Genomic DNA, 13,616 nt, shown 5'->3' with positions numbered 1-13,616 from the left:
TTTAAAACATTTTAAAACATTGGATTTTGCTAAGCTTAAACTTGTTAAAGTGTGTGTAGAGTATTTTATGGCTTTATGCATTTTGTAGATAAGGCAGATAATCAAGTACTTCTCTATGTGTTTATTGGCAGGTAAGAGTGAGTGTTGGGTCCAGGCCAGTGGGAAGCCGCAGGAGAACTGTCTGCTGATTAAAGTAGATGAGCAAATGTGCATTTCAGTCCTCACACGTACCTAGATGAGGAAAGTGTGTGTGTGTGTGTGTGTGTGTGTGTGTGTGTGTGTGTGTGTGTGTGTGTGTGTGTGTGTGTCCTAGGAAGATTCCACGTATGTAACTGAGTGTACTGTAGTAAGTGATGTAGAGATAGTCAGAATTGTAAACAGGATGTTTCGGACAGAGGTCCTTCCACTGGAAACCTTATTTACTTCACTACCGCATACACATACATACCCCAGTGGTGTGCGGTCAGGCCCTTCCTCTATAACAGCCTGGCCCTTCTCAGCGTTCTGAGCAATAAATATTGCATTAGCCATAAAAAATCACTGTCTATGAGTGTTACTTTAGCCAGCTATCTTTAAATAGTAACTATGAGTAAAACGGACATTGAAAAGCCTTGAAAAGCCTTTTTCAAGGCTACTCTTCAGTGAAAATCACACAGTGCATGAGGTCAGCCAATTCCATCCATAAATGTCGGCCAGAAAAAGAAACACCTGCATGACTACATGGTTTCTGTAAGATTAATTACGAGAGGTATGTGTGGGGAACCACTTGTCTGCAGTATGCACACCAATTTCCTTTGAGCTGTACTTGCATTTTAAGATCGTTTGCAATGCCAGCACCTGATACGAGGCCCAGTACCTATGCAGAGACCTCAGTACCCCAGCTTCAGTACGTATTCACCTCACGTTCAACTTTCTACATTCACCATGCTGAACTTGTGTTCTCCACCAGATGGCGCTGTAAGCACAACCTGACAGAGCGGAGAGTAAGCGCTTCCGAGGGTGAAGACGCAAGTGTACAAAGAGTACATAAATTTAATTAACATTTAATTTTCACTAAGACATAATCAAAACTGGGGATGAGGAGCTGTCATTGCAGGAATATTTTTTGTTAAAAGCCTACAGTGACCCTCCCTGCTGTACCAGCAGGACATGAGCCAGCCCTGTCCACCCACTCACCAGCTGTCGGTCGTTGGGACCAGTTCAGCGATGAACCACCACTAAAGACCACGATGATCTTGAGGCTCGATTTTTAAAAAGTGATAATTAAAAATCTTGTTACCTCCTAAACATAATTATTGTCTCGTTTTGTTGTGGTATCTGTTGCTTATTTTTTTGGAATGTGATCACCAGCTTTTTATTTTTCTTTATGTTCTTTGTGTTTCTTTACGTCCTTAGGTTGTCCCGAATAACAATTGCCTTAACCTGGCAATTTCCGCAGAGCTCCACCCACCAGACCGGGCTGTAGATCCACCCACGCAGCTGCCCACCCCCTGTTACTTTACACAGAGCTCCACCCACCAGACCGGGCTGTAGCTCCACCCACGCAGCTGCCCGCCCGCTGTTAATTTCCACAGAGCTCCACCCACCAGACTGCCCGCCCCTTGTTCCTCAGAACATTCTAAGATGACCCTCAGACTACTTCTCTTTGGCCAGAGAGGCACAGAACGCATTATGAACTGACTCGAAGGAGAAAGCCAAGACAGTTCTACTGGAGACAGCAGCCCTTGTTACTACTAGAGAAAGCACTGACGAGCTCCCAACTCCAGAAAAAGCCAAACTTACAGCCCCACGTCCTGCAACCCTCTGGGGTCTGAGGAAGGCGTGAGCTATAGGAGAATATTATCCTAGACACCAGCGCTGGGGTTCTTTTCCCTACCATATAAATGGTGGGTAGAGTAAACTTTATTTATATAGCACTTTACTAAGGCAGAGCTACAAAATGTTTCACAATCAAATATTTTAAACTAAAGATAAAATGCAAATAAATTACACACATACAGGGAAATAAAACCATACTCATGTTGTTTTATTTTTTATTAAATACTAACAAGAAATAATGACTTAAGCAGTAATGACAAGAAGTAATAATGACTCAAGAAGAAAGAATGACCAGTAAAAATGGCCCATCAAAAACAACTTTACAAAAACACGCTTCAGACAACAAGCATCTCAGTTGCTAATTTACATACAGAAGTACAATATAAATTCTTTATGCAAGTCTCCCTGAATTGGTTTTGACACCATGGAGCATAATATGGTGAATGTGAAAACAATATCTTGCAAATTAGCAACTTAAATTGTGTGAACCTGGTGCATAACATTTATTTATTAAAATGGCACACGCTAATTAAAATCATTTACCAAAATATTTCTAAGCCCCACACATATTTAGCAATATAAAATATTGCTTTGTAAAATAAACACATTATATAACCTTTAAAAAAAAATGTTGACAAAACTTTTTTGATACGTTTGACAAAGTTCTTACTAAAACTAAACTTTATTGGCATGCAGTTTTAAACAACCATTGAGGCTCTCCTAATCAACGTTTTTCACACGGCTCAAAGAGAAAGCAAATGAAATGAGATCCCTGATGTTTCATTATACATAACACACGGTTAAAGTGCCTCTACAGCTCAGCCTTTGCACTGGGCTGCAGACTTCACATTACAGGCAACTCAAATTTCCCAACTTTCCCAGACCCAGAAAAAATTTTTTTTTAATAATTTCCTTTTGTGCTGCCCATACTTAAACTATTGTCAACGTCTTCTAATTTCTTAGTTTTTTAAAAATGCTTCACAAATCAGTAGATATTCTGAGTCTTTGATGTTGATACATCCCATGTGATTGGCTGGGTGTTCATTTAATATTCAAATTGGAACAGCATGTGGGTGCATGATAGGTGGAGAAATTCACAGGGGAGGTTGTGCTGCAATGCCATGTTCAGTACAAAGGTGAGCTGCAATATTTTATTGTTTACAGGTCATTTAGGCAACATTTATGGACAGTGTCTGTAAACGTCTTCCTCTAATGTATGGCTCCTTAATCAAAACTGTGACACAGTAAAACGTTATTACACTTAAACACCCTATAAAATTCTGTAGGCTTTAAAGTGGCAGGCATTTCATTTCCTTTGTTTTGTGCAGAGACGCAGGACACCACAGACATGAGGGGATGAAAATGTGTTGAAAGCACTGAGGTTCTTTTCCCTGTTAAGATGGACGTAGAGTGAAAAGGAAACGCCTGCATTATTACTGTATCAACCAACACCAGACAACTGCACAAATAATTACAGGGGAGTTTTAAAACTGTTCCATCATTTGCAACTGGTTGCCATTAGCATCGCACTGAACAATGTGCAAGTGATTGTCAGTAAAACATTCACCTCCCCAGCAGGGTGACATATCGAGACACATTTGCATGGTGAGCTTTTATTTTGTTATAAAACCTGCTTTCTTAAAACTTTATTTTAATACCTGAGTCACTGAGATTAAAACTCTCTCCAACTGTTGTATAAGTGATGTAGGAAAGACTCCTTGGCAAAGTTGAGTAGTATTAAGCCACATATAGAGATTTATCTCCCACCTACTTGAAATGACTGCCCGTGCCCGAGACTCAGACAGTTGAACCCAGAAAACTCCACGCAGACGGGAGGAATAAAGGGAGTTTTTTATTTCGCACTGTGCCTGAGCCTGCCGTCACATCAACAAAGCGCCGACAAACAAAGTTCACCCCCCCTTACAGTCTAAGTGCTGCGTATTTTCCCATGTGGTCCTTCAGATTAAGATCATAAATTAAGTTATTAAAAGGATGCCGCTGCCATTTGTACATGAAAGATAGCTCTAGGAGATTAAACATTAAATATTTCAAACATTTTTCGAACATAAAAGGGTTTTGCCTCCCAGAGCCTCAGAAGCATTTTGCTTGCACAGCTGTTGAAGGATCTCTGCAAATTGTTCCATTTCACCTTTTGTACTATGCTGCAACTCTGACTCCATCTACAACTTTTACTACAGTACACATCAGTTACTCCCTGGAATGTTCTAGATACATTTATACTGCAAACCTACCATCAGGACCACTACCATGCAAATAACATCTGAGTACTTAAGGACTGTACAATTTCCAATCAACTTGACTCTTCCATTTCCAGTTAAGTCATTAAATTAGATAAATGTGCTTGGACTAAGACCAGACTTTACCAGCCATACCGTCTTTACTTAAAGACGTTAGGGAGACATACATTCCAAAAGGTGTTCCAACTTAAATCCAAACAAACATAACATTAATGACACTAAGGAATTTTTTATGCATATAAGGCTACATGCTCAAGTCAATATAAATGGCTAGGATATTCCATCCACACACAGTGCTTGTCCTTGACTTGCATAACTCTTCCAAGTCCTCCTGAACAGCCCCTACAGGAGAATTTCCAGCACCAGTTTATTTCACTACCTGAAACAGAGAAATTAGTATAAATTTCACCAAACAAGCTAAAATACTCCATCTAACCAAGGAGGAAAACTCTACATTTAAAAGGTCAGCCAAAAGAAATGACATTGTTATTAAGCCAGCTCATCTCCATCCAGTTAACTGTTCAATTCTGGATATTTATCACAGATATCTGCTTGCTCCTGCCCCACAGAAATTATAGCCTCAAAGACATTTCACAACCTGCTGTTCAACTAGAAACATAGCCAGTAAGTAAGAGGTTAGCTGGAAGCTGCTGACGTCAAGATCAGAAAACCTCTCACAACACACTGAGCGTGTGCACTTCCAACATCCGCAGGCTGTACGCTAGCCAGAAGAAAAACATGTAGAAATCTAAAAACAAATTCTAAACATTTACTGTCTGGGATGAAAAAGAAAAAACACCAAAGGCAACACTGAAGGACTAATCGCGGCAGCACAAGATCAATCACTAAGCACTAGATCAATTGAAGCAGGGCTGTATCACACCAGACAACACCGTAGTGGCAGACCCTCTGCCACAGAAAGTAAGCACAGAAAGACAACAAAGTGTTAGGGATCATATACAGGAACATGTACGAGACATGTGAGCTAGACACCTCCAGGTACAATTAGAAGGAGTTACATATGTCGGTGAAGAGCAAGGCTGAGTAGAAGCAAAAGTAAACGGACACTGTGATAGTAGTTAAGACGCGAAAAACCGCAGTGGTAGCAGATGTGGCAGTCCCGAGTGATGAAAACATCCAAAGGAACGAATATGAGAAGTTGTAGGAATACCAGGGACTGAAAGAGGAAAGAGAGAGGGAATGTGGAAGGTTAACGCCAAGGCTGTGCCAGTGGTGCACTTCGTGATCCCTAAGACAGAGGATCCCAGGAATGACAACTTCACTCTCTGTCCAGAAGAGCGGAATCCTAGGAAGAGTGGAAGCACTACACCACCCCTTCAGCCTCCCAGACGGCCTGAGTGTGAGGAACGAGACGTGAGCGCCGACTGGAATGGTGAGACAGGGACTTTTGGTTGTTTTACACAAGACGTTCTCATATACACATTCTGAGAGAAAAATGTGTTCCTTTTTATACTTTTTTTGGAACTTTTTTTTTGACATATGTGTGTGTGTGTGTATATACTTGACCCAACCACTAAACATGAATAAAAGAAAAGTTGTTGCATTATCATTATTATTCTCTGAAAAAAAAAAAAAATTTTTTAATCACAAATTCTTCCAGGGTATGTAAACGTATGAGCACAACTGTATATACATACATACATATACACATACATAATTTATATATATTACACACACACACATACACACATACATACACATACACACATTTTATATACATTACACACACACATACACACATACATACAAACACACACATACACACATACATACATATACACATACATAATTTATATATATTACACACACACACATACACACATACATACATACACACATTTTATATACATTACACACACACACACACACATACAAACACACACATACATACATACATACATATACACATACACATTTTATATACATTACACACACACACACACACGCACATATATATATATATATATATATATATATATATATATATATATATATATATATATATATATATAGATTAAATCTCCCTATCCCTTCACAGAAGCGAAGGCTGGACTTTCCTGCAAGACAGCAATCGTACGCTATCTCAAATCCACACAAACGTAGTCCTGGGTTTACAGATTGTTCTTTCCCCCCTCGTCAAACGTGACAGGAGAAGACTTTGTTATCTTAGTGCCTGTCTTGGAAAAGCAGGCCTGCACTAAATACGGGGCTCACACACATTTTTAAGAGGGAAAAAAACCCCAAAAAACTTTATTTCCTGGTATCAAAGTAAAGCTACAGAATTTACTTACACTGCTGAGCCAAGAATAAATTCAGTTAAACAATAAACCTTTGTATTCTTGGATTTAGTTCCCAGCACAACAGCACCCAAACACACCAGCTTACTCAGTGGATTACAGGTTTTCGTCAGTGACACCATCTCTGGTAGGGGAAACCTAACCACCATTAGCTAGTTGAGAAAAACAAGCTCTGAATATATATTTTAAAAGTTGGCATTCCAGCTGCGATGTTATAGTAGTGTGCATGCTCAGACTAGAGGTTTTTTATTTCACATCTTAACCAGCTTTACTAACGTGGAAGCCCCAGCTGATCTAGTCTAGACAAATTCTCCTTTTGAAAGACATTTGGCATTTCCTGGTCAAATACTAAGGTTCTTTGAGTTTGTCGTAATCCTGTAGTCTGATTCGGTTATTGTCACTGCAGTACAGGCCAGTGCGAGCCTGCTGTCACAGCAGTTTTGCGTGTGCTAACAGAGGTCAGATATTCCAGATGACACGTCTGCAGCACCATAAATGTTTTTGACCAAAACACTGCAGCTTAGTCTTCAGAAAGAATCAACATTTTTTTATATATATGATCATAATGCAGGTGTGAATATTTTCTATTTGCAGGATATATCTTTACTGGGTTGTCACTTACGTACCTGTGCTGTTACAGCAAGAAAAATACAAACCTCAACAATGATTCAACTATTTAATAAGTATAGCTGTTCTTCACTGCAGTACTGCAGCTCAGAGCCCTCACCCACTCTGCTGGGTCTCTTTTGTATATTTATATCAGACACAAGACCAAATATTACACATTTTAACACATTTTAAGTAAAATTATGAGCAAATCTATATAGTTCCTACTGCTGTCATAATCTGACATCTTACCGTAGTAATATCTACAGACGGTACAGATGACCCCCGGAGAGGGATATGGTTCTAGCGAAAGACCATAATTGACAGAGAAAGGCTTTAAGTGGTGATATCAAGTTCAGCCACAAGAGGGCAGTGAAGCTTCTTGCTGCTCAACCATGGCAAACTAACCCAATACGTTAAAATACCTTGACTGCAGCAAATCATTTCATTTTTAACACAAACTAGTTGCTATATTTGTAGATGCTTCAGTTGCTGTTGATTGTGCTGAATACTGCTCAATAAAATTAAGACAGATTCAAACTAAAGAAACCCATGGTGATTAAACACTTGTATGCAAATTTTAAAATGCTAGTCCTGTTAAAATATATTTTCTTTTTCTGTTAACATAAATTTACAATGCCATACCTTCTAACGGAATAGCTTTCAGATGGGTGTTGGCAAATTCCAGCAATTTGGCAGAGAAGGACTGAATTTTAATTCAGGTTTATAAATGTAGTGCTTTCATACAACAGACATTGCCACAGATTAAGCAAGACTCCCTGATTCGGGTTTCGGATCAATCAGCTCAAAGCATCCCTCTGCAAAGCACACGCACTGCACGTTTCAAACAGCTGGAATCCTTCCACCTCACCATACATGACTCATGGCGGACTTGGGAAATTTTACCTGAGGAGAATCTGGTATGTGATATCGGTGTCACTCACAGACAACACTTCGTTAGGCCCACTGGGCTGTGTTTGAAAACCAACGCTTGCCTTTTATTTAAATGACCCAAAAGGTCCTAAAAGAAAACAAGAGTTCAAATGTTTTTGGTGGGGGAGAATAACTGAACCCGTCACGGCTCTCACGGACGACCGCGGCACTTCGGTGTTCACCCTGCTTCAAGCACACCAAATTCAGCTCCACATGGACTTCGTCACATCTTACTTGATTCATCCCATGAAAGGGTTTGAGAATAAGCCTCGTGTCAGTCGTGTTTGAGTGGAGAAAGCGCAAACCCGCAGCAGCTGCTGTATTCCTTCAAATCTAACCCTCCACTCCCCGCCGTAGAAAACAAGGCTTTCATCACAAAGCAAAGCAGTTTAGAGAGTGGAGTAATTATCATACTATGAAAGTCTGCTGTAAATGGCTGTAAATGACTAAACAGACTAATTTGACACTCCGCGTCATTATTTAACTCTCGATAGAAATAAGAACTGCCTATGGTCAGTCAGGTCATAGTAACTAAACGTGAGGAACAAACACACATACACACACACACACACACATATATATGTGTGTGTGTGTGTGTGTGTGTGTGTGTGTGTGTGTGTGTGTGTGTGTAATATATATATTCCACACACACATATGTGTGTGTATAATGTATGTATGTATGTATGTATGTATGTATGTATGTATGTGTTAATTCCCGAGGCTTTACTATCATAGCATGAACAAACACGGAGGTACGTCCCATTGTCCAGAATAGGCTGTTCATTAAAACGCGAAAAGCTACAATCAACTAAACTCCCGTTAAGTCAGTGACATAAGCAGACAAGTTAACGGACTAAAAGCGCATGCTTGTGAACTCCCCACACGCAGAGACCTTTCCGTTTCTGTCATCTTGCATGCCTCCTATCCAGCAGGGCTATTATTCTTCGCATTTATTGTAGCCCAATTCGTATGGTCGCAGAAAAGTCAAATCACAGAACATTTCGTTGCATCGATCACAAATATTCAACATTTACCGTGCGACTTTAACCAACGTCTGTGGACGCGACCTGACTTGAAGTCTACAAATCAGCTCATCAGTTATTGATTTATCAGTTATTGATTTATCAGTTATTTGTGTATCAGTTATTTATTAGGCATAAAAACAAGCCGCAGGTGAAAACGCCTCCGTGCTCGCCAATAACACGACTACAGCCCGCAGGCCGATTGGTTCGACATCGTTTAAGCCTCGTTTTTTTGTTTTGGGATTTTCTTTTTCGTCTTGAAACCACCGGACCTCCCTCCCACGCACGCGCCAAGGTGACGAGGTTGCCGTGACGTGATCCGCACGCGCCCGTCGGCACGCAGGGCTCCGTCTTAACCGTCGAGCTTGTTTCGGCTAAACGAACTAACGGTTAAAACGCGGAAGGATGCAGGGAAAGAAGTCCTCGAAAGAAAAGAAAAGAAAACACGCTCACCGAGATCCTTCTGACGGGGACGGAAAGAGGAGAAGCACCGAATCCAGCGTGGAGGTGCGAAAACGAAAAGGAAACATAATCAACCGGTCCGACTATTTCTTTTGATTGTCTTTGCTATGGCTAACATCAACATCCGCTGATTTGTAGCTCGGGAGCTGCCTTATCTGGTCTGGCTAAGAAGGCCAGGACGGTTAGGTTAGGATAAACGCCTTATAATTCACATCAGAAATGGAAAAAAAACCAATAACATTTTAAATCGACGTGGCGATTGTCCGTTTAATCCGTCCAACAAACGGTCAATAGACGCCACGTCAATAGTCTCGCTCCAACACGTCGGTCTGCGTAGCCGCCTCTTAACTGTGTGTATTTATTTATTTATTTATTTCTCTGTGTGTGTGTGTGTGTGTGTGTGTGTGTGTATATGTGTGTATATGTGTGTGTGTGTGTGTGTGTGTGTGTGTGTGTCGTTGAAGGACCGTAAAGGGGAGGCTGAGAATGCGGGGCAGGCCACGGCAGCGCCGAGCGACGTCGAGGAGGGCGGACTGGACCTGAGCGTGCCGCTGAAACCGATCGGCGCGTACGCGGCGGACCGCCACGAGATGCTGGAACAGTGCTTCCGCGTGCTCGGGGAAAGCAAACTGAGAAAGATGCTTCCGGACGAGCTCAAGGTCAGCGTGTATTTCACTTCATTGCAGCGCCCTCTTGTCTGATCCAGGGCTGCCCAATTTGGGTGACGCTTTTATCCAAAAAAAGGCGACCTAAAATTATGTACGAGTACAATACGAGCGATCGAGGGTTAAAGGTCTTGCTCAGGGGCCCAACAGTGACAAAGCAGCAGTGCTGGAGCTTGAACTGGCAACCTTCATGATTACTAGCCAAGTACCTTAACCACTGAGCTGCAACTCTTCCAGTTGTTCCTATTCTCTGATAATGTTTGTTGTTGGGTTTTTTTCATTGCAGGACAGCTCATTTGCAGAGATCAGGACATTGTGTTGGGATCAGCTGCAGCAGCTGTCTGAGAGCAATCTGCTTCAGATACTTGAGGGTAATCAGACTCACATTGTTATTTAACTCTCGCGGTCTGCTTCAGATATTGGAAGGTAAATCAGACTCTTATTTTCAGCCCACCTCTCTTGCAAAACTGTCTGCATAAAAGCCAAAATAAAATGAATCAGTTCAGGATATTGGAGATTGCAGGTAACGTTGCACTCAGAGAGAGGTTACCCAGGTGCTCCCAGACTCAGCCTGCATACTGGAGTCAGTGTTGATGAAATACAGCTGTTTACTGCAGTGACGTTTGTGTGTTTTTTGTTTATTTTGCATTTTTGATTGGGACACTGCAGGTGGAAATTGATTGACTAGCTCTGTCTTATTTACTTTCAAAGGTGAAGAGTTGACTGCTAATTCTGAAACCAAAGAGACTGCGGCTAAAAGGAATTCAGCTGAGAGTCAGTAAGTCCGGATGCTTTTTCTGTCTCTCTGCCCATCCGTCTGGTCTGGAGATGTTCTCTAATGGGGCTGTAGCTTTCACAGATACGCACAGAAGTCATGTCTGTATGAAGCATGAAGTCAGTTTCTTTTTACCTGATTTTTCTCTTGATTCCTGTGGATGGGAATCATCTATAGTTGATTTTCAAATGTGCTGTCTAGGCAGGACAATAATGTGGATTCCACCTCCTCTGTGAAAGAGGCTACTGAAGCAGAGGACAAACAAGGTAATGGGGGGGGGGGAAGCATTCGGCACAAACCAGAGTCAATAAAGTCATGAAAGTTGCACTTATTTTAAATGAGTTGTAGCTGCTTTATGCATCCAGGTTGTTGGAAAATGTTTTATGTCTGGATTATACTTTTTTCTGTCTGATGCCATACATAACTACTGAATCGTGCTTCAAGATGAGTTCTGGATTCTGTGCAAGTAGGTGGATCTGGAGACGACAGTGATGTTCTAAGCATCAATGCAGACATGGATGACAGTGACATTGAGGGTCACAAAGACAACAAGCCTTTGGAAGAGGAAGTCCCTACTACCATGGCAACGAACCCTCCTGTTGCTGCTCCAGCTCATGAACCAGGCAGCCAGTCAGCTGAGCCAAAGCTGGAGCTTCAGCATGACATTGACAAGAGTGTCAGTGAGATCTTGGCACTGACCACACCCACTTCCAGCAAGCTGGAGGGGCTGTTGCAGCCAGTCGCCATAGAAACAGCTCCCACATCACTTCCTCTTCCTGCAGCCACAACAGCAGTGCCCTCGGCACAGCAGCTAGCGCTGCTGGAGCTGGAGATGAGAGCAAGAGCCATTAAGGCTCTGATGAAGGCCAATGAGCACAAGAAATAAGATATTAACTCAGTGGGTGGGCAGGGGATCTGGCAGCCATTTTGGCTCTAAGCAGAGAAGAATTTGCAAGGCCATATTGGCTACAAGTTGTACAGTTATGTCCAAGGAATATATGCAGCCATATTGGCTCATCACTTTCTTAGAAAAGGAACCAAATGTGGCTCCTGATTGTTTTAAGTACCTGGATACAGTATGATGGAAGCGGTTTTACATTGTTGAGGAGACAACAAGAAGGTTGGAAGATTATAACAAAACAAACTGGCAGCATCACTGCTGCTTTTTCAGTGCTTCAATAAAACATACTGATCATCACCATGTGTAGGAGACATTTATTTCATTGCTCTTCGCAACATCGTGTTTGTTTCCTTGCGTGTTTCTACTCTGGATGTGCACCCAGCACACGTCAAATATCATTAAACAGCTCAGAGGGCATGGGTGACTGGCATCATACAACCTTTGACCTTGGGGTTGTTCCAGTTACTTTGTTTTGCTTTGTAACCACCTTTTATTTATTTTGCAGAACAGGCCTTGTTTATTGAATGTTGTTGGACTGTGTTTGCACCAATCCAGAGACAAGATAGTCACCACACCTAGGCAAACTGACCCACTTAAGGATGTAAAACCTGGATGAATGTGGATAAATGGTCCTAACCACGCGTGCACAGTTCTTTGTGTACAATGTAAGCCCTGCAGATAGATTCATTAAGGGCCATGTTACAATATACTGTTAAAAATGTAATACAGTGGTCATATGCTTTAGGTTTGCTGTCATCCATGAGCTGGGGAGGAAAATGCCTTTTTATGATAAAGTCTTGTGGGAAGAGAGTCATACTGCATAACCTGTCTTTCTGGAAAAGGCTGTTTACAGTTAGAGGTGGGTTGAGTGATTTTGTTGAGTTTAGAGGTGGTTGTAGGGTTGGATGCAGGGTGTGGTTGGTTAAGATTGTAGGTGTAAATTACGTGTAGGGTTATGTTTGGTTACTGCAAAAGTCATATTCAGATTTGTGTCATATATGACGGATCAATTGCATGTTTTGGACAAACGGCAGACAATATATAGTAAAGCCTACAAAGATTTTGTAGCCGGGTGCTTTTAAAAGTGAAATCCAAATTAGTCATACAGTGACCCATTAGGAAAATGTAATGTTTTAAAGACCCAAAGTATGGAGTATTATACAGTGGTAAAGAGAAGTTTCATGATGAGTTGGGCTATGCCCTTCCTTTGATCTGGCCAAAACTGATTAAGAGCCTCTGTTTTCTCCCGATAAATTTAATGCATCTTCAATTACCTTTTTGGTGAACTACGATTACATACCACTAGAGGGTGCGATTGCACAGCAGTTGTACAGAAACATTCCTCTGCTGTGAAACCAGGGTCAACGCCGGAAAGGCGACGTCAGGCGTTCATGGTGAACTGAGAGATACGGATTACTTTAACTTTAAAAAGTTAATCCGGTGCTCTGTCACACTTGATATGTGTGTGTGTGTGTGTGTGTGTGTTTTTTTTAAAGCTTTTTATCTTGGTTACGAAAATCCGTAAGCAGTCCTTGTGATGTTTCTCAGAGAATATTCATGTTTTTTTCCGAATACACGAGTGTCTCCATCTAATGATGCCAAAAGAGGCGCAGGCTGAATCATGGATGTGAAGGTTTTAGCATTTACTTTGGCTTTAATTCAGCTTGATCACAAGGGAGATGGAAAAGTGATTGATGGAGATCATTATCTGGTCTTGTACAACCCACGTCGGTCCGCTTACCAGTGCCAATGACTTGTCTTATATTAACTTAAAGGAGCAATAAGTCATTTTTACTACCAAGACTTAGTAAAGAATATTGGTGGATATTATTATAGAAAACATGTCATGTGAGTTGCA

At 41.3% G+C, this 13,616-nt stretch overlaps 1 protein-coding gene and 1 long non-coding RNA gene across 3 annotated transcripts; both read left to right on the top strand.

Moving 5' to 3' along the window:
* Window positions 1–673: 673 nt before the first annotated feature.
* Window positions 674–1,995, top strand: LOC145658008 (uncharacterized). The gene is made up of 3 exons (XR_014123934.1): window positions 674–1,022; window positions 1,116–1,256; window positions 1,396–1,995. It is a non-coding gene; the product is annotated as an uncharacterized LOC145658008 (long non-coding RNA).
* Window positions 1,996–9,266: 7,271 nt separating this feature from the next.
* Window positions 9,267–12,055, top strand: caap1 (caspase activity and apoptosis inhibitor 1). 2 transcript variants are annotated; one of them, XM_027032296.3, is made up of 6 exons: window positions 9,267–9,462; window positions 9,882–10,076; window positions 10,369–10,453; window positions 10,794–10,860; window positions 11,059–11,123; window positions 11,328–12,055. In XM_027032296.3, the coding sequence occupies exons 1-6, from the start codon at window positions 9,361–9,363 to the stop codon at window positions 11,741–11,743; spliced, it is 930 nt and encodes a 309-aa protein (XP_026888097.2). In that variant the 5' UTR covers window positions 9,267–9,360; the 3' UTR covers window positions 11,744–12,055. The 2 variants fall into 2 exon arrangements, with proteins under 2 accessions (XP_026888097.2, XP_026888096.2); XM_027032295.3 differs by having other exon boundaries at window positions 11,325–12,055.
* The last annotated feature ends 1,561 nt before the right edge of the window (window positions 12,056–13,616 follow it).

Source organism: Electrophorus electricus, chromosome 5 (genome assembly GCF_041902795.1).
Source record: "Electrophorus electricus isolate QZ-2024a chromosome 5, ASM4190279v1, whole genome shotgun sequence".
NCBI lineage: Eukaryota > Metazoa > Chordata > Actinopteri > Gymnotiformes > Gymnotidae > Electrophorus > Electrophorus electricus.
This window is presented reverse-complemented; position numbering and strand designations above follow the sequence as displayed.